The 24,675-nt window shown below is 43.5% G+C and overlaps 1 protein-coding gene across 2 annotated transcripts in view; it reads left to right on the plus strand.

Annotated features, from left to right (window-relative positions):
• tmco3 (transmembrane and coiled-coil domains 3) overlaps positions 1–15,535 on the plus strand; it is a 70,289-nt gene extending 54,754 nt beyond the window's left edge. For both annotated transcript variants that reach the window (XM_041211562.1, XM_041211564.1), the window contains 2 exons: positions 11,118–11,267; positions 11,386–15,535. In XM_041211562.1, coding sequence (XP_041067496.1) covers positions 11,118–11,267; positions 11,386–11,499 — 264 coding nt within the window. In that variant the 3' untranslated portion in view covers positions 11,500–15,535. The remainder of the gene's footprint in view (positions 1–11,117; positions 11,268–11,385) is intronic.
• Positions 15,536–24,675: the final 9,140 nt, after the last annotated feature.

Genomic DNA, 24,675 nt, shown 5'->3' on the forward strand with positions numbered 1-24,675 from the left:
CCCTGCTCAAAAAAGGAGTAAGGATGAGTCTTAACAACTATAGGTCTATAATTTTGACTTCAGTGATGGGGAAGCTTTTAGAAATGATAATTTGGAAGAAAATTAACAGTCACTTGGGCAAATGCCAGTTAATTAAGGAACACCCAATTGGTGGTTTGGGCCCATACTCATTGGACTTTAGAAGAATGACAGGTGATCTGAAACATGAGATTCTGAGGGGGCTTTACAAGGTAGATGCTGAGAGGATGTTTACCCTTGTGGGAAAAATCTAGAACTGGAGCACCATTTCAAAATAAGGGGTCTCCTATTCAAGACAGAGATGAGGAATTTCTTCAGAGAGTTGTTAATCTTTGGAATTCTCTACCCCAGAGAGCTGTGGAGGCTGGGTCATTGAATATAATCAGCGCTGAATTAGACTGAATTTTGATCTGTAAGGTGGTCAAGGGTTATAGGGGGCGGGCAGGAAAGTGGAATTAAAATCACAATCATATCAGCTACGATATTATTGAATGGCAGAGCAGGCTCATTGGGTTGAATAGCCTACTCCTATTCCTTATCTTTTTATGTTTACCTTGCTTGAGTTTTTTGATGAGGTTAAAGAGAGGGAGCATGTGGGTAATGCAGTTGGTGTGGTGTACGTGGACTTCCAAAAAGCATTTGTGAGCAAAGTTATAGCTCATGAACAAAAGGGACAGTAGCATACAAAATTGGCTGAATGACAAAGTAAATAGTGGTGAACGGTTGTTTTTCAGACTGGGGGAAGGTTTATGGTAGGATTCCCCAGACTATGGTGTTGGGATTCCTGCTCTTCCTGAGCTATATTAATCACCTAGGCTTGTGTACAGGGCACAATTTCAAAATTTGCTGATGAAATGAAACTTGGAAGTATTGTGAGCAGGAGAGTATCAAACGTCAAAAGGACAGACAGGTTGGTGGAATGGACAGACAAACGGCAGATGCAGTTTATTGCGAAGAAGTGTGAAGTGATTTATTTTGGTGGGAACAATGAGGAAACAATATAAATTAAAGGGTACAATTCTGAAGCAGGTGCAGGAGCAGAGGGACCTGGGGGTACATATGCATAAATCATTTAAGATCGCAAGCACGGTTAAAAAAACCATAGGGCATTCTGAGTTTTAGAACGTGTGAACAAGGAGCAGGAGCTTTAGCCTGCTCCACTATTTAATAAGATCATTGCAGAATTTTAATGGCACAGAAGGAGGCCTTTTGTCCCATGTCTGCACCAGCTCTCCACATGAGCCATTGCTCTGCCTTTTCTCTGTACCCTTGCACATTGTTTCTATTCAAATAATCATCATCTAATGCCTCGATTGAGCCTGCCTCCACCACACTTCCTGGCAGTGCATTCCAGACCCGAACCACTCGTGTGAAAAGGTTCTCATATTACATTTGCAAATCACTAAATCTGTGCCCTCTTGTTCTTCATCCTTTTATGAGCGGGAACAGCTTCTCCCTATACTTTGTCCAGCCCCGTCATGATTTTGAGCATCTCTATCAAACCTCCTCAGCCTTCTCTCCAAGGAGAACAGTCCCAACCTCTCCAGTCAATTTTCATAACTGAAGTTTCTTATCCCTGGAACCATTCTAGTAAACCTCTTGTGTACTCTTTCCAATGTGTTTACATCCTTCATATAATGTGGTGTCCAGAACTGTGTGCAATATTCCAGCTGAGGTCTAACAAGTGTCTTATATAAATTCAGCAAAATCTCCCTGCTATTGTACTCTATACCCCTATTAATAAAGCCCCTGATATTATATGCTTTATTAACTACTCTCTCCACCTGTCCTGCCATCTTCAATGGTCTATGCACATATACACCCAAGTATTTCTGTTCCTGTACCCCGTTCAAAATTTCACCCCTTATTTTGTATTGTCTATCCATGTTCTTTTTTCCAAAATGCATCACCTCACTTCTCCACATTGAACTTCATCTGCCACCTATCTGCCCACTCCACCAACTTCTCTATGTCCTAACTGTCCTTCTTGCAGTTCACAACACTCCTATATAATATATATATGGTCCCTGAACAACTGAAGCATAACCTCCCTACTTTTGTATTCAATTCCCCTCGCAATAAATGTTAACCACTATTAGCTTTCCTAATTACTTGCATACTGGCTTTTTGTGATTCATGCCAGATACCCAGATCCCTCTGCACCTCAGAGCTCTGCAATCTCTCACAGCTTTGCAATCTCTCACCATTTAGATAATATGCTGCGTCCTGCCAAAATGAACAATTTCACATTTTCCCACATTATACTCCATTTGCCAGATCTTTTGCCCGCTCACTTAACCTAACTATATCTGTTTGTAGCTTCCTTATGCCATCTTCATAAAATACTTTCCTACCCATCTTTGTCTCAACAACAAATCTGGCAGCCAAGCCTACAGTCCCAGCATCCAAGTCATTTATATAAAAGGTCCCAGCACTGATTCCTTGACACGCTACTTGTTACATCTTGCCAACCTGAAAAAGACTCATATGCTTACTCTCTGCTTCCTGTTAGCCAGCCAATCTTGTGCCAATATGTTATGCCCTATACCGTGAGCTGTTATTTTCCACAGTACTTGTTACCTGTATCCTCAATAGTGAAAACTGTTGCAAAATACCTGTTCAATTCATCTGCCATCTCCTTGTTTTCCATTGTCATTTCTCCAGAGTCACTTTCTATAGGACCAATGCTCACTTTGTTAATTCTTTTCTTTAAATATTTATTAAAATACTCTTACTAACTTTATATTTCTAGCTAGCTTTCTCTCATGCTCTAATTTTTCCCTCCTTATTAGTCTTTGTCATTCTTTGTTGTTCCTCATATCCTGTCCAATCTCTGGCCTTCCACCTATCTTTGCACAACTATACACTTTTTCTTTAAGTTTGATACTATCTTTAACCTTTCTAATTAACCATGGATGGTGTGTCTGTCCCTTGGACTTTTTCTTACTCATAGGTTTGTACCTATTCTATGCATTTTGAAATATCTCCTTAAATATTAGCCACTACATCTCTATTGACATATCCCTTAACTCAAATTTGCCAATTCACTTTAGCCAGCTCAGCTTTCATGCCCTCATAATTGCCCTTATTTAAGTTTAAAAACTTTAGTCTCAGACTCACTCCTCTCTTCCCTCAAACTGATTGTAAAATTCAATCCTGTTACAGTCACTGCTACCTAGGGGTGCCTTCACTATGAGGTCATTAATTACTCCCATCTCATTGCACAATACCAGGTCTAGTATAGCCTGCTCTCTGGTTGGCTCCAGGACATGCTGCTCTAAGAAACTACCCTGAAAACATTCAATGTACTCCTCATCAAGGCTTTCTTTGCCCATCTGACTTTTCCAGCCTATATGTAAATTAAAATCTTCCGTGATTTTCATTGTGCTTTTCTGACAAACTCAATTATTTCTTCCTTTGTGCTCTATCCTACCATGTGGTTACTGTAGGGGGCCTGTACACAACTCCCATTTCTCAGCTCTACCCAAACCATGGTTTCCTGAACTTAAGTCAGTGCTCTCTATTGTGTTAATACCATCATTAACTAACAGACCCAGTCCTCCACCTTGTCTTTGCTTCCTGTCCTTCCTAAATATCCTGTGCCCTCATTGTGCCCTCTGAGCTCCCGCTCTTTATAAATCTCCGCTCTGACTCTGAGCTCTCGCTCTTTATAAATCTCAGCTCTGACTTCCAGCTCCCACTCTTTATAAATCTCCGCTGTGATTCTGAGCTCCCGCTCATTATAAATCTCCGCTCTTACTTTCAGCTTCCAATCCATGTTCTCCTGCAGCTATGCTTCTGTAATGGCTATCAAATCATAATTATTTATTTCTATGTGCACTCTCAGTTCATCTGCTTGGTTTCAAATGCTGTGTGCATTCAGATACAGAGCTTTTAGTTTTATCCTTTTTATAACCTTTAGTTTCATCTGTTGATTTACTATTAGATATGTACTCTATCATTTCCCAGTCTGTTTTTCATTTCCCATAATAACACATTTTTCTTGTCTCTGCTCTTTAATTTACTACATCTTTCCAAATTTGATCCCTTGCCCCCACTATTAAGTTTAAAACCCTTTCTATTGTGGCATAGAGTACAAAAGCAAGAAGGTTATGATAAACCCATTTAAAACTCTGTTTTGACATCAATAGGAGTATTGCATCCAGTTCTGGCTGCAATTTAAGGTGTGAAGTCTTCGGAGACATTGCAGAAAAGGTTCACAAGAATTGTCCTAAGGATGAGGAACTTCACTTACGTAGATAAATTGGAGAAATTGATGTTTTTCACAATAAGAGGTTGTGGTGGAAGAATTAATCCAGGCTGGTCTGGATCAAGCTGATTTATTTTCAAGACAATGCCTCAGTGCCACTAGCTTCCACAGAACGTGTCCCAGCTGTATCTTTTTATTCTATTTTGATGGGATAATCAATGCCCATCACCTGTTTAACTAGCAATTGGTTTTAACAAGGTGATTGCCATATTAACAGTTGGGCTGTTCTTGGAGAAGAGAAAGTTGAGAGGAAATTTGATAGAGGTATTCAAAATCATGAGGGGTCTGGACAGCATAGATAGGGAGAAACTGTTCCCATTGCTGGGAGGATTGGAAACCAGAGAGCACAGGTTTAAGATGATTGGCAGAAGAAGCAATGACTACATGAGGCAAAAATTCTTAATGCAGTGAGTGGTTAGGCTCTGGAATGCATTGCCTGAGAGTGTGGTGGAGGCAGGTTCAATGGTGCCTTTTGAAAGAGACTTGGGTCATTGTCTGAAGAGGAAACATTTGCAAGGTCATGTGGTAAAAGGCAGGAGAGTGGCAATAGGTAAATTGCCCTTGCAGAGAGCTAGTACACGACAAGCTGCATAGCCTTCTGTGCTGTAACTATTCTATGATTCTGTGAAATAAACACAGAAAAGTTGGGAAATACGCAATATCTCTGGAGAGAGAAACAAAGTTAACATTTCAGGCTGACGAGCTTTCACCAGAACCATTCTGACGAAAGCACGTTGACCTGAAAAGTTGTTAGTTGCTCTCTCCACATCTGCTGCCAGAGCTGTTGTGTATTTCCTGCTGTTTGTTTCAGGTATCCAGCATCTGCAGTATTTTGCTTTTGGTATTATGATTCTTATAAAGTGGGCAGCAATCAGAAGGCAGCATTTGTGGCTATCCCTCATTGCCCTAAGAATATGGTGGTGGGCCTTCTCCCACAGTGTTAGCAGTTCAAGGATTCTGAGCCAACATTGATGGAGTGTTGATCTATATCTGAATCAGTGTGGTGAGTGATGAGGCCTACTTAGAGATTTTGGTGTTCTGGCAAACTGCTGCTCTTATCCTTCTCAATGATGAACGATCATGGAGGTGAGGGTGCTATGGAAGTGCTGCAGTATACACACTCAATTGTGTATGCTTCAGCCAAGAGGGTATCCAATCCAGTGTACGCACTCAATTGTGTATGCTGCAGCCAAGAGGGCATCCAATCCAGTGTACGCACTCAACTGTGTATGCTGCAGCCAAGAGGGTATCCAATCCATTGTACGCACTCAATTGTGTATGCTGCAGCCAAGAGGGTATCCAATCCAGGGTACACATTCAACTGTGTATGCTGCAGCCAAGAGGGTATCCAATCCAGTGTACACACTCAATTGTGTATGCTGCAGCCAAGAGGGTATCCAATCCAGTGTACACACTCAATTGTGTATGCTGCAGCCAAGAGGGTATCCAATCCAGGGTACACATTCAACTGTGTATGCTGCAGCCAAGAGGGTATCCAATCCAGTGTACACACTCAATTGTGTATGCTGCAGCCAAGAGGGTATCCAATCCAGTGTACACACTCAATTGTGTATGCTGCAGCCAAGAGGGTATCCAATCCAGTGTACACACTCAATTGTGTATGCTGCAGCCAAGAGGGTATCCAATCCAGTGTACACACTCAATTGTGTATGCTGCAACCAAGTAGGTATCCAATCCAATGACAGGGCACTAGTCTATTCTGAAAATTAAATCACTTGCTTGTATTCAAAAACATTACCACTCTCGTTAGATTAAAAGGTCATGAACACATCGGTAAGGTCAGTATTACAGGTATAATAATTTGGGTAAAAGGATGGCAGTATTAGCCAGTGTAACGCAACACTGAATTTAATACTTTCTTGCTTTCAGTTATTTGACATGTGAGACCAGCCATGTGCTACTGAGCCCCCATGTAGAGCAACAGGTGGCTTTTTCAGCTTCTGGACTGTGCTCTGCTCAGGGTGAGTACTGGTTGAGGTTTGCCCATGGCTTACTCTCCAAAAGTTAAGAATCCTTTGCCTCCTGCTGTTGAAAGTGTTACAGTGCAGCTGGGCACTTGCCAACAGTATTGAGGGTCTAGCATTACCTGTGGAATTGTGTCACAGCAACTTCAGGACTAGGGTGGCAAAAGAGTAATTGGTAATGTTAGTTGTGATGATTTACCTCAGAGCTTGACTTTTTGAGGACTGCAAGTGATTTCTGACTTCATGTGCTGGGGTACCCAAACAAGTATACACCAAGAGTTCCCCCATGCTGCCTAATTACTACTTCAATCTTGGAAGAGTGCTTTCCTTCTATGTACAAGTGTGGTAATGTTTCTATTTCTCACACTATGCCGGAGTAACATTGCCAATCGCTGCCGGCTTAATGGTTGTTTGTCTTCTGTGGCCCATGCTTCTGAAGAGTGAATGTAGAATGTACAAACTAGCTACAAATGGAACCTTACAGCTAACCATCTGGGCTGGATGTTTTACACAAGTCAGGAGATGCAAGCTAGAGTCTGGCACACTCTTCCACCCAGTTCCCCAGCAGTGTTCTGCATAAAACATAAACATAGAAGCAGTTGAACCTGCCTGTGGTCTGACAGTTTTTATGGCGGTCACGTAAAATATCAGGATTGCAGGCTGCACAGTTAAAAATAAAATCTCATTGAGGGGAGTGCAGGGTGGGAGTTCAGGGAGAGAATTGGAAGAGTTGAGGCTGGAGGTAACAAAAACATGGAAGAGTGTTTCGGCGATTGATGGGCTAAGACAATTAAAACAGACATTATCTTGCCTGCCTGATTGAATCATAGAATAGTGCAGCAAAGGAGGCTGTTTGGCTCATCGAGTCTGTGCTCTTCTGAAGAACAATCCAGTTAGTCCCATTCCCCTGCTGATTTCCCATATTCCTACAGTTGTTCCGCATCTTTGGAAACAGTTTCCCTTTATTTACTCTATCTCAACTCTACATGATTTTGAACACCTCTATCAAATCTCCTCTTCTTCTGTTCCTAAGGAGAACAACCCCTGCTTCTCCAATCTCTCCATGTAATTGAAGCCTCTCATCCCTAGCAGTTCAGAGAAGGTTTACTAGATTATTACCTGGGATGGGTGGGTTGGACAGGCTGGGCTTGTATCCGCTGAAGTTTAGAAGAATAAGAGGTGACTTGCTTGATATATATAAGATTTTGAAGCATCTTGACAGGGTGTATGTGGAGAAGATGCTGCTTCTTGTGGGAGAATCTACTAATAGGGACTACTGTTTAAAAATTATTTAGGGCAGAGATGAGGAAAACATTTTTCTCTCATTGGTTTGAGAGTCTCTGGAACTCTCTTCCTGAAAAGGCAGAAGAAGCAGAGTCTTTGAATATTTTTAAGGCAGAGCTAGATAGATTCTTGATAAGTAAGGGGCGAAAGGATATTATATGGAGTTGAGGTTACACTCAGATCAGCCATGATCTCATTGAATGGTGGAACAGGCTTAAAGTAGTCTACTCCTGCTCCTAATTAATATGTTCGTATGATTTTAATAAACCTCCTCTGCACTTTTTCCAAGGATTTGATATCCATCCTTAAGTGGTACATAATCTAGCAAGGGCTGAGCTAGCCTTTATAAGGGTTTAGCATAACTTGCTGGCTTTTGTACTTTATGCTTCTATTTATAAAGTCCAAGATCCCATATACTTTTTAATTGCTCTATAACAACATACCACCTTCAAAGATTTGTGCATATGTTGTAAAATGGTACAATTTATCTTAGATTGTCACTTCCTGCCAAACATGTTGCCAGGTGGCCATTGCTAACAAAAGTTAAAGGGATCCTTGCCTGCCATCAGGGAAAGCAGGATTGGAACTTGACGCATATTTTTATAACAACCAATCTGGATTTTGAGCGGTAAAGGATACCGAATGTAATGTACTCTTGCCATAGCTTCTGCAAAAAGGCTGACTGCTGTTGTGAAGTGCTACTTGTTATCTGCTCCTGATGCTGCTATCCTTCTCCTTTTAAGATAATGCTGCAGGACCTTCCCATTTGATTAGCTCACCAAGTTTCTTGCCTCCAGATCAGTGAGTTGCCCTGCTGGGGAGTTATTTCACATTGGCTGATGAATCAGTGCTCCTTTATGTTGAACACTAGTTGGAGGAAGCATTGAAGGTGGCAAGGGCACAGAGTGTACTCTGGGAGAGGGACTTCTACGTCCATCACCAAGAGTAGCTCAGTAGCACCACTACTGACCAAGCTGGCCAAGAGCTAAAGTACATAGCTGTTAGACTGGATCTGCGGCAGGTATTGAGGGAACCAACAAGAGGGAAAAATATACTTGACCTCATCCTCACCAACCTGTCTGCCATAGATGCATCTGTCCATGAAAGTATCGGTAGGAGTGACCTACACAGTCCTTGTGGAGATGAAGACCCACCTTCACATTGAGGATATCCTTTAGCGTGTTGTGTGGCACCACCATTGTGCTAAATGGTACAGATTTCCAACAGATCTAGCAAATCAAGACAGGGCAACCATGAGGCTCTGTGGGCCATCAGCAGCAGCAGAACTGAACTCGAACACAATCTGTAACCTCATGGCCTGGCATATCCCCAACTCTACCATCACCACCAAGCCAGGGGATCAACCCTGGTTCAATGAAGAGTGCAGGAGGGCATGCCAGGAGCAGTACCAGACATACCTAAAAATGAGGTGTCAAGCTGGTGAAGCCATAACACTACTTGCGTGCCAGTGATAGACAGAGCTAAGTGATTCCACAACCAATGGATCAGATCTAAGCTCTGCAATCCTGCCGCATCCAGTCTTGAATGGTGATGGACAATTAAACAACTCACTGGAGGAGCAAGCTCCACAAATAACTCCATCCTCAATAATGGTGGATCCCAACATATCAGTGCAATAGATAAGGCTGAAGCATTTGCAACAATTTTCAGTCACAAGTGCCAAGTGGATGATCCACCTGGCCTCCTCCTGAGGTCCCCAGCATCATGGATGCCAGTCACAAGCCAATTAAATTCACTTCACATGATATCAAGAAATGGCTGAAGGCACTGGATAGTGCAAAGGCTATGGGCCTTGACAATATTCCGGCAATAGTACTGATGACTAGTGCTGCAGAATTTGCCGTGCCCCTAGCTAAGCTGTTCCAGTACAGCTACAACACCAGCATCTATCCGGCTATGTGGGGAATTGCCCAGGTATATCCTCTACACAAAAAGCAGGACAAGTCAACCCGGCCATTTAACATCCCATCAGTCTGCTCTTGATCATCTGTAAAATGATGGAAGAGATTATAAACAATGCTATCAAGTGGCACTTGCTTAACAATAACCTGCTCACTGATGCTCGGTTTGGATTCTGCCAGAGCCACTCAACTTCTCCCCTCGTTACAAACATGGACAAAAGAACTGAATTCCAGAGGTGAGGTGAGAGTAGCTACCCTCGACATCAAGGCAGCATTTGACTGATTCTGGCAATAAGGAGCCCTAGCAAACCTGGAGTTGATGGGATTTGGCGGGGCAGGGGGAAAACTCTCCACTGGTTGCAGTCATACCGAGCACAAAGGAATATGTTTATGGTTGTTGGAAGCCAGTCATTTCAGCTCCAGGACATCACTGCAGGAATTCGTCAGGGTAGTGTCCTAGGCCCAACTATCCAGCTGCTTCATCAATTACCTTCCATCATAAGGTTAGAAGTGAGGATGTTCACTGATGATTGCACAATGTTCAGCACTATTCGTGATGACTCAGATACTGAAGCAGACCATGCTCAAATGCAGCAAGAACTGGACAATACCCAGGCTTGGGCTCACAAGTGGCAGGTAACATTCGTACCACACAAGTGCCAGGCAATGACCATCTCCACCAAGAGAGAACCTAACCATCACTCCTTGACATTCAGTGGCATTACCATCACTGAATCCCCCATTATCAACATCCTGCGGGTTACCATTGACCAGAAACTGTACTTGACTAGCCATATAAATACTGTGGCTACAAGAGCAGGTCAGGGGCTAGGAATCCTGCGGCGAGTAACTCATCTCCTGACCCTCCAAAGCCTGTCCATCATCTACAAGGCACAAGTCTGGAATTCTCTCCACTTGCCTGGATGAGTGCAGCTCCAACACCACTGAAGAAGCTTGACATCATCCAGGACAAAGCAATCCACTTGATTGGCACCCCATCTGCAAATGTTCACTCCCTGCACCACTGATGAATAGTGGCAGCAGTGTGTACATCTACAGGATGCACTGCACCAAGGCTCCTTAGGCAGCACTTCCAAACCCATGACTACTACCATATCGTAGGACAAGGGCAGCAGATACACAGGAACACCACTAGCTGGAAGTTCCCCTCCAAGTCGCTCACCATCCTAATTTGGAAATATATCACCATTCCTTCACTGTCACTGAGTCAAAATCCTGGAACTGCCTGCCTAACAGCACTGTGGGTGTACCTACACCACACAGTCTGCAGCGGTTCAAGAGGGCAGCTCACTACCATCTTCTCAAGGGCAATGAGGGATAAGCAATAAATGCTGGCTCAGCCAGCGACGCCACCTCCAGTAAATGAATTTTTAAAAATTATCATCAGGACATGACCAAAATGGAAAGGGATTCCAAGCTGATTCCACGGCTGCCAACCTATGCACTTCACTTGTCCAAGTTATTGAAAAGACCAAAATTATCCTCAGCAGTCACAGACTTTATAGGGATATTGGTTATGGAAATATCTGTGTCATACAGTGCAATGACCCAGAATACACATAATTGTCAAGAAAAGGTGCAGTGAGTAGTAAAGTTAACACTTGTTTCCTCTTCTAGTTTATCTTAGCAGTACTTGTCCTCTCACTGATCCTACCAAGAAACAACAAATACATCAGGTGGATAGTTTCTGCTGGTTTAGCGCAAGTCAGTGAGTTTTCCTTTGTTCTGAGTAGCCGGGCTCGTAAGTCAGGCATCGTCTCTCGAGAGGTAAGGTCATTTGTAATTGCTCACCATCAGTTTATGTTACAATTTGATGTGTTCTGAAGAGTATTTCTACTGCTTGTGCTACAAAATCTAAAATTATGCTGCTTTTCTGCCTCTGCAGGTGTACCTCCTCATCCTTAGTGTAACTACCTTAAGCCTTTTACTTGCCCCGGCATTGTGGAGAGCAGCAATTTTGAAATGTGTACCTAAACCGGACAAGCGATTAAGCACGTGACAGAGGATGGACAAGGTGGTTTTCCAGTCGCTTTGTTTGTTAAATTTCAGAGGCCAATGCAGATTTAAATCCTGTTGCCAATTCCTTAAAGGATCACCCTTTCAATAAGCCACAATAACTGTGCACAATTCAGTTTTCCCTACTTCTTCCCAATAGCCTAGCTTAATTTTATTTTTATTTTTATTCCACCATGCCTTTGACTGACAACTGGATTCTGAAGGGAATTGGTCACTTCTGTTTGAACTCATTACTAAAACACTTTATCGGTATTGCTTTAAATATATTTTTTTCTTTATTTTATGGGACCTGGGCATTACTGGCAATGGCAGCATTTCTGGCATTCAAATGAAGAAACATGCTTCTCGGAGTAATATGAGCCTCAAGTGCATTGAACATCTTCAAGATGCATATTTTCTTGATTAGCAATGAAGGGATGAAATAAGATTTAGTTTTTCTAAGCTTGTGATGATTTTTAAGTATTGGTGATGTTTCCATTGGGAGGTGGCAGTGCTCTGTGCCTCAAATCAGCCAATCAGATTGGCTTTCACATTGATGAGCCACACAGTAGATTTCTGAACAACGGAATGACCTAGCATTTTTTTGAGAAGACTTATTTTGAATGCTGCAGAGTTTTCGGTAGTATTCTGGCATAAAGCGATGAATGTCACAGTAAATACTGCTCAGCTGCACTGACTCGTGGTCAACCAACTTCTTGATTTTAAAATTTCCACCCCCTTGTTATTAAATCCATGGCCTCACCCTTCCCTATCTCTGTAACCTCCTTTAGCCCCACAACTCTCAGATACCTGCACTCATATAATTCTGGTCATGAGCATCCGTGATTTTAATTGCTCCCCCATTGCTGGCTGTGCCTTTAGTTGCCTGGGCCCTAAGCTCTAAAATTCCCTCTTTAAACTTCTCTGACTTTCCATCTCGCTTTCTTACTTTAAGACACTCCTTACAATCTACCTCTTTGACAAGCTTTTGGCCTAATATCTCCTCACGTAACACAGTGTGACATCTTGTTTTATAATGCTCTTGTGCAGCTCCTTGGGACATTTTATTGTTAGAGGTACTATATAAATATAAGCTGTTGCTAGTGCAAATCCTTTCCCAGTTTCATACCTGTCTGATTCTCTGAAGTTACTTCCTCCAGTTGCTAAATGAAAGGAAATGTATTTAAGAGAGGTGATAATGACATGGTGACAGCATGTATTAACATATTTCCCATTGTGGCTTTCTTAATGCTGGATGGTAATCACATCCATATAGTAAAGGCAAAAATTAATTTAAAGTTACCAGGACAGGCACTGTAAAATCCCTAGTCCTGAACTTATAACATCTGCTTTATGCACTCTGCTGTAGGACTCTGACTTTTGGCCCTAATTCTGATGTATCTGTGTTTAAGAAGAAGAAGAGGAGAATTGGGAAAATAACAGGCCAGATAGGGATCAGCCGCTAAGCTTCATCCCCCCAACCCCCTGTCCCCGCACCTACCCAATTCTAGAATAAGCAGATTAGCTGATTCTACCTCGGGTTGTGTCAGGAGCACTGTCTTCTGAGACTGTTGCACTCAAGGGAAACCATTAATTGAGTTAAGCCTGTGCTACAGTCCAGTCCAGCAATACTTCAGTTTTAAAAGTCTTGTTCTTGCGTTCAAATCCCTCCATGGCCTTGCCCCTCCCTATCTATAACCTCAAAAAGACCTACAACACTGAGATTTTTGCACTTCCTCTAATTGTGGCCTCTTGCACATTTCCATTTATCTTTGCCACCCTCTTCCATTTATCTTTGCCATTCTCTTGACAGCCGTGTCTTCAGCTGCCTTGACCCTAATCTCTGAAACCACCCCCCCATAAACCCCTATTTTTTACCTCTCTCTCCTTTGTCATTCCTTAAAACATATCTCTCAGACTAAGCTTTTGATCACTTGTCCTTTGTATCTGTTTGAGGTCTAACATCAAACTTCGTCCACTGGAGCTCCTATTGCAACCACTTGGGGTGTTTTACGATGTTAAAAGCGTTGTGTAAGTTCATGCTGTTAATTAGGTTATGGCTGATCATTACCTTAACTCCACTGACATGTAATTGATGCAGGCAAATTGACACTGTTAATCTCTTTACAACTTTCTATCCCATCTATACTACTTATTGTCTGTACATAACTTAGTCTCTTCAGAAAATTTGGATGTATGGCTCTCTATTACTTCATCAGTCATTTATACCTATTGTAAAAAGCTGAGGTACCAGGACAGGTTCCTGAGGGGACACTTCTCATCATATCTTGCCAATTGACATACATAACCTATTCCTAACCCAAACAATGGAAACTTTTTTTGAGGGTCCCATGTATGAAAGGCTGTGCATGAAGGAATCCATCTTGTAAAGTGTATTTGGCTTTAACTTCTTGTGGTGCAATTATCATATGGGGTCAGGGAATGTGATTGACTGTTCTGGAGATGCCACATCCTACTTGATCATCGCCATTCACCATACCTAGGCATCTACCTTGAACTGTCGTCTTTACCTGATCATCCCATCCACCATACCTGGGCACCTACCTTTCTCTTCCAAGTGTGCTCCTTATTGGGACCAGCGAAACGTCTACTGATTCCTTAAGAAATGTAGAGAGCTGCACCCTGCTGGAAATCACTTGGACACTAATGATTCTTAACCTTGAGCCTTGTAGACTAGTGTTTGTTGTTCCAGCAGTTTCATAGTATATTTTAGCGGATGCATAGGTTTGTTCCTTAGGATCTTTTGAGACAGGATAAAGAGTAGCTGCATATTCAGTGAGCCACCACAGAGTGCTCAATCACAGTCAGTTGTACTAAAAGACAGTGTTGCTATGGCATTGTTAACCGGATTCTCTCACTCTGAAGGTCACACTTCTCACCATTTAAAATGCAGCTCAGAACATACATTGAAGGAACATTTACTTGATTTTTACATCTGTTTTGGTCATTCTGTCCTGGCTGAGTGATTCCACTACTGTTGTTGTCAGGACTTGAGTCCTTGTGTACCTTGTGGTTAAAAACCAATGTTTGCTTTGTTATTTCTCGTCCTGGAAATATCTCTCCAACTCCTTCAAGACAACATGGCAGCAATGTTCTAGGCTTATTTTTGGGCATGAGAGGAAGGTGGGAAAGGTGTTCACTGGAGCCAGATATTGTTGCCCTACTGGTCAGTCAGGACCTGTTACACTTTCTCCTGGTTTGTGCCAAAACCCTGAATCATTCAGTTAGCACCTCTGGGTTGAGATTGGTGACAAGCTTATTTTTTGTCGTGTGAAAGCTAAAGCTCCATCCTTTAGTTTGTTAAATACACAGGAGCAGCATCACAGCCCTACTCCCAGCAAATTGTAATGTTTCCATTACACTTTCTTTTTCAATCCAAAATTGATATTCTTTAGCTGGAACGTGCTACCTTAGAATGTGATGGAGGCAAATTCAATCATGGCTTTCAAAAGAGAATTGGATCATCATCTGAAGAGAAAACATTTTCAGGGCTACAGAGAAAAGGCACGAGGTCAGTTGCTCTTGCAGAGAGCTAGTACAGACTCAATGGGCTGAATGATCTCTGCTGTAATTATTCCATGATTCAGCACAGAATTAGTAAGTTCTGAGCTATCTCATTTATAACTGCCCGTTCTTAATACTTCACTAGAATTCGAGTTACTTACCAGAGATTTCCTTGGTTCTCTTGATAGGTTGCCAAAACTTTGGCAGCAATCCTGGCCATATGGTGTAAATGGGTTATCTATTGAGGTTATGGCAGACAATTGGCAGAACTCTGAGGAGGTTCTAAGCTGTGATGGTTTACATTTTCATTGTGAATATATATAAAGTTGTATAACCTGCTCTCTCTACCAGTTTAGAGCATTGTGGAACTTATGTGAATATGGAAATGTGACAAAGCCTTTAACTTCAGTTTTATGCTCCTTGAGACACCTCTGCTTCAGTCATTTTTTCCTGATGTTGGCTATCATTGCGATTTGTATTTAAGTTAATGAATTAAACTGAAGGTTTCCAACATAGTTTGATGTTGACCAAATTTACAAAAACCATCAAATTGGCAAACTATGTATTTATTCATGATGTAGCTATTTATTTAAACAGAAATAGGACCATCCTTCCACTCCCCTCCACCTCAACCCCCACCCTTGCTGGATCCGGGATCCCTCCTTTCCCCGGTTTGCTAGAATCCTTTGCTCCTGGAATGCTTGTTCTTCAGGATTCTGCGTTTCCTACTCCTGCAAGCCAAGAACACACAGCCCATAGCTGGGTTAAGTTAGATCCTTGCCTTCTCATCCACAATATGGTCTGCCAGAGGTGGGTGTTACTATCCACCCCACGTAAGCCCTGTCAAAATCATAAATGGAATGGGCACCACGATATGTAATTTTCCCTGACCTCAGAACATGAGGGGTGCACTGAAGAGTAAGGAGATATTCAACCCTGCCAAAGCTCCCAGCCCCATAAAGCTTCCCCTGCAACTTCTGGACTTACTTTCCAGATAATAGGACCCAAAATCAAGCCAGGGATCCTAAATGCCTTTAGTTAATTTACTACTGAGAAGTCAACACATTTTACTTCGAATGCATCACTCTTTCTTGAATGTTCTCTATCCATTAAGGTTGTCAGTTTTTACAGAGCTGATTACTTCTTGCTAAATGTCCATGACATTTTATGGAAGATTCAGCACTTTATTTGGAGTACGTTGCATTTTACTTTGAGTAATAATTACAACATTCTGACAGCTGATTCATTATCTTTCACTGAGAGTCAGTCCACTGGATGGGGCACTGCTCTTGATTGAAAAGGAACAGTATGGAACATGCTCCTGGACATGTTCGAACTTGGGCAGCCAGACATTGAAGAATAGAACACCGAAGCTTAGCCTTTGTAGATGTAATAAGTTTTTATTTGCAGAGCCTCAAACAGCATTTTGTGCATCTCCAACCAAGAACCACACTTTCACCCAGCTCCACCTGAGCTCAGGTGTGTCCTCAATTAATGCCCACCACCTAACTGATATACAGTTAACAAATTCCTCCTTTAAATGAAAATAAGATGAGAATTTTTTTTGTGCAACCAACATTTAAGATAATTAATAACTTCTGTACTTTGTACAAAGTATTACGTTGTGTGATGATCCTCCTACAGAACCCCTAACAATTTCTTCATACATTTACTTAGTAAAACAGTCCGAGAGTTGATGGCTATTCTTTCATTTAATTTTAGATATTTCTTTTCCCATATTTGTTTCAAGCTGGCAAGGCAAATCCATAAGTTTTTCTCATTCACACTTTGTGTAGGGTGAACATTATTCCACAATGACCAATTATCTATAGTTATCTATCTTCAAAAAGCTGTCTTCAATATTCCCATTGATGGAACTTGAACCTGCAGTCCATAACTTCGGAACTCAGTGCCCTTTCCATTGTGAAGAGTTTTATTAGATTTATTCGATATTGAAAACATTTACAATATTGTAATCATTCTATTTTACCAGACCATTACCCTTCTCCAGTTTCCTGCACCAAACAGTCATGACTAAAACATGAACAACCACACCACCATACTGCCACTTTACCTAGTCATTCCCTCATCACGTTTTGAAAAACTAAAAGTTTAATTTGTTTTCCATGATATGTATTAATCTATTGTATTTTAAATACTGTAATCCATAAATTCCTTTCAAAATAAAACATCCACAGTACCTTATCTTTTAGTCTATATTTAAAAGGCTTTTAGGTTTATTCTCCCCTTATAAAACAGGGCATTCTTTCATTGCACAATCACAAATCTAGACTAACTGAACAGTAAATTAATCGCTGCTCTGCTAGGCTTGGGTGGAATCTCCTGCAATCCCCAGTTCAAAATTGAGTCCCATTCTCACTTTCAACCCCACCTAGTAAGGAAACCTTACACAGTTATGGGAACGTGTTACTTAAAACCATTTAACTGTGGGCGTAAGAGCAGTAAATGTGTCAGAGTCTTAGCCCATGTCCCACACTCTGGGCAAGCAGCTGCCTCCACTTGTTCAATCTTATCAGATATGACAACCATGGTAAATATACAGTAAAGAGCTAGTTTAAAACCCAGTTCAATCCATTCTGAATACACAATTTGTCCACAATCTTTTCCATATTCTGTTAACGTCTAGCTTATCAGCACGTTATCTGCCAAAACTCCTGACCAGCAGGTGTCTTGAATCTCTTTTCTCGAAATAACGCATATAAGAATCTGTCATGTTGCAGTTGTCAAATCGGACCAACCCATCTCCTTTCTTCTGCTGAAAAGTGGGATGCCTTTTAGTTCCTCTACAGATTTGTGCATTTATTTCTTGTATCCAACCGTGTGGCGTCATCTCATAATCTTCTCGTACAAGATCCTTGTTGCTCTTTCCTTAACCTCCTGACTCTCCTCCCAATCCATTTCCCTCATGATCATCACTGGCAACCAATCTAAATACATCTTTCACACATATAATACCCGCTTCTGTAAAAACTTGATTAAATAATGCGTTCCCTTTGATATTTACCTATCTGTTTAAAAATACGGGCTGGTCTGAAAATTCCTCAACACCCTGGGGTGCACACTTTAAGTTTGGATCCAAGACTTCCCTACAAAGTCAGCGAATACACTTAATTAGTTTCAAAAACTATCATTACATTCCATGTAAATATTGTCTGTCCTCTGGTCCCACTTTATTTTAAAACATCAGCTTCTCAGACAGACTTTTCATTCAGGAATGTCCTCCACTTCCAGTATGTACCATAGTTTCGATAGCAGCACTCCCCTTCTTACTTGCACTTTCCAATGCCTTTTCCATAGCTTTCCAAAATCATCCTAATATTCTAACATTTGATTCCCAATTTAATCGATCCACTTCCTCTGTGTCCTATGGGTAACCCATATGAATCAAGAGCTTTCAGAGCCTCCAACCTCTCCCTTTTACTCCTTCCCACCACCACACTAATAGTTCTCACTGGCTGCCAAAGCTTCACAGCACTACTGCATAGCTTTCCTTACCAACTCCCCAACCTTTCAATGTTAAGGCTGTGTCATCTACATATTGGCATATTGCTGACATGAGCCTGGAACTGAAACCTCAGAAACTTGTTCCTTCTCCATCATGTAACATAATGGCTCTGTAACCATTATCTACAGCAATGGGGACAGGGACAAACCTGTCTCGATGACCTGTGTATCGGAAAATACTTAGATAAGAAGCCATTTCAGACAGCCAAATATGTTCAAATAAAAAAGCCTTATCCATCTAATAACATTTTTCTAAAACTGTCAATAGAAAACTCATGAGACTGTATTTTTGTTTAGCACATTAGCCTCCCTACCAGTCTGTTCCATGAAAGTCAATGCATCTTGGATTGAAGTCACTGAGTCTGTGATGTCCTTGTCTGTGACTCCATAGCACTCAGAGGATGAAACTATCTGCAGCACCATTTCCTTCATAAGATTTGTCATAACCCATGCCATGTTCTTAACCAAATTTAATAATGTGATGGGCCTCCTCCTTTAAATCCCCTCTATGCCCTTTATTTCATAAGCTAAGCTGATATGTTTCCTCATAGATGGAGCTAGGTTTCTGTCAATTTTAATCTCTTTAAAAGACCTCTAAGTGAAATGGGCTTAAAATCTTGGGAAAAAGAAACATTTATAAAATTCTGTAATATCACCATCCCTGAGACTCCCCCACCACTTCATTCCATTAATTAGTTTTATTTCTGCTGACCTTATTTTGTCACACATACTTCTCTAATCCAGAGAGCTGGTAAGAGTAAAGGTAGGGCAAAAGACGGGAACATCCTGGCAATAATGATCATATAACATGGTTTAAGATAATAATTGAGAAGGACTTGACGATGACACACATCAGGATAATAGATTGGAGAGACCTGATTATTAGGGGCTGAGAATAGAACCTGGGAAAATGAAATGAACAACAATATTGGCAAACAATTATACTTACAGCTATAAATTTGCTCAAACACACCTTCACCTCCACCTTTACACCAGCTCCCATTCGAATCATTACTCTGTCTCACATTGGCCATTCATCCTGGTTTCCTGGTACAGCCCTCATCTACCCTCCCTTCAGACTAAGGAATGCAGACTTGAGTGGATATGGTGGACAACTTGCTTCGCTGTCCATTGCCAAATATGGCTGGACCACATAAAGCAATTTCAGGTGGTGTTCTTGATTGTGAAAACTATTCATTAGTCCAGGATCATCCTGGAATGCAAAGATAACACTCCCCACCTCCCCCCTCCCCTCCCCAGCTCCTTTTCTCTATTGCAAACTGACTTCTTAAACCCCTTTCCCCTGCCTCCTCAATTCTGACCTCCAACAATAAACGTCAGGAGCACATTTGTCACTAAAATCAAGACTACCCAATCAGCTGCCTCTGTCGCATCTCGCCCACTGGATCAGACTGCTCGAACGTTCCCTCTTGCTGGACTCATCTTTCTCTAGTTTCTTTCCTATCTCCCTTCCTGAGCTCGCCTTGTCCGTGAAACTCACGTCCTGATCTCTCAATCCTAATCCAATTAAATTACTGATCACTTAACTTTCCATTCTGATTCCATGTTAGTCGATATTGTTAATGATTCTGTCTCTCCAGATTTTGTCTCCCTCTCCTTTAAATCTGCAGTTATCACCCTTTGTCAAAAACCAACCTCGACCCCACCATCCTTGCACATTACCGTCCCATCTCCAACTTCCCTTTACAAAAGAAAACACTGCAGGCGCTGGTAATCTGAAATAAAAACAGAAAATTCTGGAAAGACTCAGCAGAATCTTTTATTCATTCACAGGATGTGGGCTTCGCTGGCTGGGTCATTTAGTTGCCCATCCCTAGTTGCCCTTGAGAGGGTGGTGGTGAGCTGCCTTCTGGGAAGGCTGTAGTCCATGTGGTGTAGGTACACCCACAGTGCTGTTAGGGAGGGAATTCCAGGATTTTGTCCCAGCTGCAGAGAGTGGAAGAATAACATTTCAGGTTAATGACCTTTCATGTATTCAAAACAAAACAGTTAGGAAGGCAAAGAGGATCCATAAAATTAAATTATTGAAAAAAAATCAAAGATAATACAGGTGCATCTAAAAAAAAATTGGATGGGAATAGGGCCAAAAAGGGATGGTCGTGATAAAATCACTGATGGTGAAACCTTAAACATTAAAACATTAAATTATTATTTTATTTAAGTATTTACCAGAGAGATGGATCAGGTGGACATGATATGAGCAGGTGAGATGAAAAATGATACAACTAGATTGAAAATAAGAAGAGAAGTATCAGATGAACTGATCAAATTTAGAGGATAAAACCCCTCATCTGGGTAGATTGTATCTGCATATATCATAGAAGCACTGTGCCAGAGGACTGGCATATAGCTAAGGTTAAGTAAGGAGGTAAAAAAGCCCAGGGAGCTATAAACCAGTCAGCTTAACATTGATGGTAGGAAATATATTAGAATTTCCACTCAAGGTGAAAATAGAAATGCAATAATTGAATTATTTGACGAGGTGACTGAGAATGTAGACAAGGATAATGCAGGAGCTACAGTATGTCTAAATTTCTAAAAGGCCTTTACTATGATGCATAATAGACTAAAAAGGTAAGAGCCTTTTTATGTTGCTTTCTTGTGTATTTTATTAACTTTAACACCAATTTATGGACTATTTTAAACATTAGGGATAGAATAGAACTTACCAGATACTCACCGAACAGCTAGCTCCTTTCCCTGTAGTTGAGCAAAAACCAATTCCTATAGGGTGAGAAAGATAGAAAAGGGAAACAGAAACCACCTTCCACTGCAGTGCACCACCACCGAACCCCCCACCCCTCACCACCGAACTTCCCCCCCCCCGCCCAGCTCCCCAATCGAACTTCTTTCCCCCTCTGAACTTCTTCCCCTCCAGAACTTATTTCCCCCCCCCGAACTTCTTCCCCCCGCGAACTACTTCTCCCCCACCACCCCCCCCCCGAACTTCTTACCCCCACCACCACCCCGAACTTCTTCCACCCCACCACCCCCCGAACTTCTTCCCCCGCACTACCCCACCGAACTTCTTCCCCCCCACCACCCCCCCCGAACTTCTTCCCCCCCACCACCCCACCCGAAATTCTTCCCCGCACCACCCCCCCGAACTTCTTCCCCCCCCACCACCCCCGAACTTCTTCCCCCCCCACCCCCCCCCGAACTTCTTCCTCCCCCGCCCCCCGAACTTCTTCCTCCCCCGCCCCCCGAACTTCTTCCTCCCCCGCCCCCCGAACCTCTTCCTCCCCCGCCCCCCCGAACCTCTTCCTCCCCCGGCCCCCGAACCTCTTCCTCCCCCGGCCCCCGAACTTCTTCCTCCCCCGGCCCCCGAACTTCTTACTCCCCCGGCCCCCGAACTTCTTCCTCTCCCGGCCCCCGAACTTCTTCCTCCCCCACCCCCGAACTTCTTCCTCCCCCACCCCCCGAACTTCTTCCTCCCCCGCCCCCCGAACTTCCTCCTCCCCCGCACCCCGAACTTCTTCCTCCCCCGCCCCCCGAACTTCTTCCTCCCCCTCCCCCAAACTTCTTCCTCCCCCGCCCCCGAACTTCTTCCCCCCCGCCACCCCCACCCCCTGAACTTCTTCCTCCCCCCCCCCCCCACCCTCCGAACTTCCTCCCCCACCCCCGAACATCTTCCCCACCCCCACCCCCCGAACTTCTTCCTCCCCCACCCCCCGAACTTCTTCCTCCCCCACCCCCGAACATCTTCCCCACCCCCACCCCCCGAACTTCTTCCTCCCCCACCCCCCGAACTTCTTCCTCCCCCACCCCCCGAACTTCTTCCTCCCCCACCCCCCGAACTTCTTCCTCCCCCACCCCCCGAACTTCTTCCTCCCCAACCCCCCGAACTTCTTCCTCCCCAACCCCCCGAACTTCTTCCTCCCCAACCCCCCGAACTTCTTCCTCCCCCACCACCCCCCCGAACTTCTTCCTCCACACCCCCGAACTTCTTCCTCCACACCCCCGAACTTCTTCCTCCACACCCCCGAACTTCTTCCTCCACACCCCCGAACTTCTTCCTCCACACCCCCGAACTTCTTCCTCCACACCCCCGAACTTCTTCCTCCACACCCCCGAACTTCTTCTTCCCCCACCCACCGAACATCTTCCCTCCCAACCCCTGAACTTCTTCCCCCCGAACTTCTTCCCCCCGAACTTCTTCCCCCCGAACTTCTTCCCCCCGAACTTCTTCCCCCCGAACTTCTTCCCCCCGAACTTCTTCCCCCCGAACTTCTTCCCCCCGAACTTCTTCCCCCCCCGAACTTCTTCCTCCCCCGCCCCCCTCCACCTCCCCCTCCCTCCCCTCCTCCTCCTCCTTCCCCTCCTCCTCCCACCTCAACCATCCCCCTCCTCTTCCCCCTCCCCCTCCTCCTTCCCCTCATCCTTCTCCTTCCCCTCCTCCTTTACCCTCCTCCCTCCCTCCCCCTCCCTCCCTCCCTCCTCCCTCCTCCTCCCTCCCTCCCTCCTCCATCCCTCCTCCCTTCCTCCCTCCGTCCCTCCCCCTCCTCCCCCTTTTTCCCCCTACCCCCTTCTTTCCCCTTCCCCCCTCTTCCCCCTCTTCCCCCCTCTTCCCCCCTCTTCCTCCCCTCCTCCTCCTCCTCTCCCCCTCCTCCTCCCCCTCCTCCTCCCCCTCTTCCTCCCCCTCTTCCTCCCCCTCCTCCTCCTCATCCCAAAAAGTCCAAGTCTTCACTCAGCTCAGCTGCACTCATTTTATCTTGGCTGCATTAAAGAATCCTGAATTTATAGTTAACTGAACTGGGGCTACTGTAACCAGATTCAACCAGTTAGCTAACTAACTACTCAGCTCCTATAGCTGAGAGTGAGTTTACCCTGTCTAAACTGCAAGAAAGAAAGAACTTAGTCTGCCTACACAGTACTTTCCAGTTACAGCTAATTACAGACTGAATTAGATTTTAAGAGCAAAATTTAATAAAATTAACACTTTAAGTTCCTCCCTCACCAAACTTCAAGGGCAGAATTTCACGGCCCCGTTTCGGTGGGGATGGACGGGCCATTATAAATGCCATTGACGACAGCAGGAACGTAATATCCCACTGTCGTAAAATTCTGCCCCAAGTCTTCACTCAGTTAGCTCAGCTGCTCTCCATTTTGACATGCTCAGTTATCTGACAAACAGCACAACATGAAAAGATTAATGTGGTCAGTAAACTGAGATGACATTTTAAACCATCAAAGCACGTCCCCTCAAGAAGCCAACTTTGAAGCAATCAGAATGGAATTAAGAACACTAGTAATGGTTGCAGGGATGTGGGACCTGAATTAAGGAAATTAAGGGCTTGGAAGAAATTATAGTATGATTTGTCCACAAGATGGATATAGTGTCATTGCACAGAAGGTGCCCATTTGACCCATCAAGACCATGCTGGCTCTCTGTTGAGCAATCCAATCAGTCTTGTTCAGTCACTCTATCCTCATAGCCCTGTAAGTTTATTTCGCTCAAATGCCCATTCAAAATCCTTCGAAATCATTGTCTTTGCTTCCACTATCCACATGGGTAGTGAGTCCAGAGTTCCAAATCAAAAGTTCAATGGTATATTCCTTCAGAGAGGCTAGTCGGCTGAAGCTGATGTGGGGTAACCCATTTTTCCAGCAGTGATGACTTTCACAATGGGAAAGACATGTAGAGATGAATTAGCCTTGTAAGCGCTTGTACAGAAATTCCAGTGCAGGTGGGGAACCAAGTAGTCAAAAAACCTGGACAGAGCCCTCCTGCTGGATGGAAAATGGCAGTCTACCCTTCTTAGCTTCACAAGGCAATATTACAGGTTCTAGCAGCTTTGGTGGGTGGGGGGGGGGGGGGGTGGGGGGGGGGGGGGGGGGGGGGGGTCATGTGACATGACTCCCCACTTCTTCCCTTTGGTTTGGACAAAGGATGTAATTCTTTGTCTAGATTCTTGAGATGGTTAATGTTCAACCATTGATCATTTTAGAGGAGTTTTTGTGGTCCTTTGTCCTAAAGACAGGTAGTCTCCATTCGCTGGTTCCGGCCTTAGAGATGTAAATAGCCTTGGTACATCTCTTTGGAATTTGCTCTCTGCAAGCACAGCGTTATTAGCGTTCCTTCAGGGATCGTAACTGTTCCTAGTTCCTT

The sequence above is a fragment of the Carcharodon carcharias genome, chromosome 18, assembly GCF_017639515.1.
Source record: "Carcharodon carcharias isolate sCarCar2 chromosome 18, sCarCar2.pri, whole genome shotgun sequence".
In the NCBI taxonomy this organism is placed as follows: Eukaryota; Metazoa; Chordata; class Chondrichthyes; order Lamniformes; family Lamnidae; genus Carcharodon; species Carcharodon carcharias.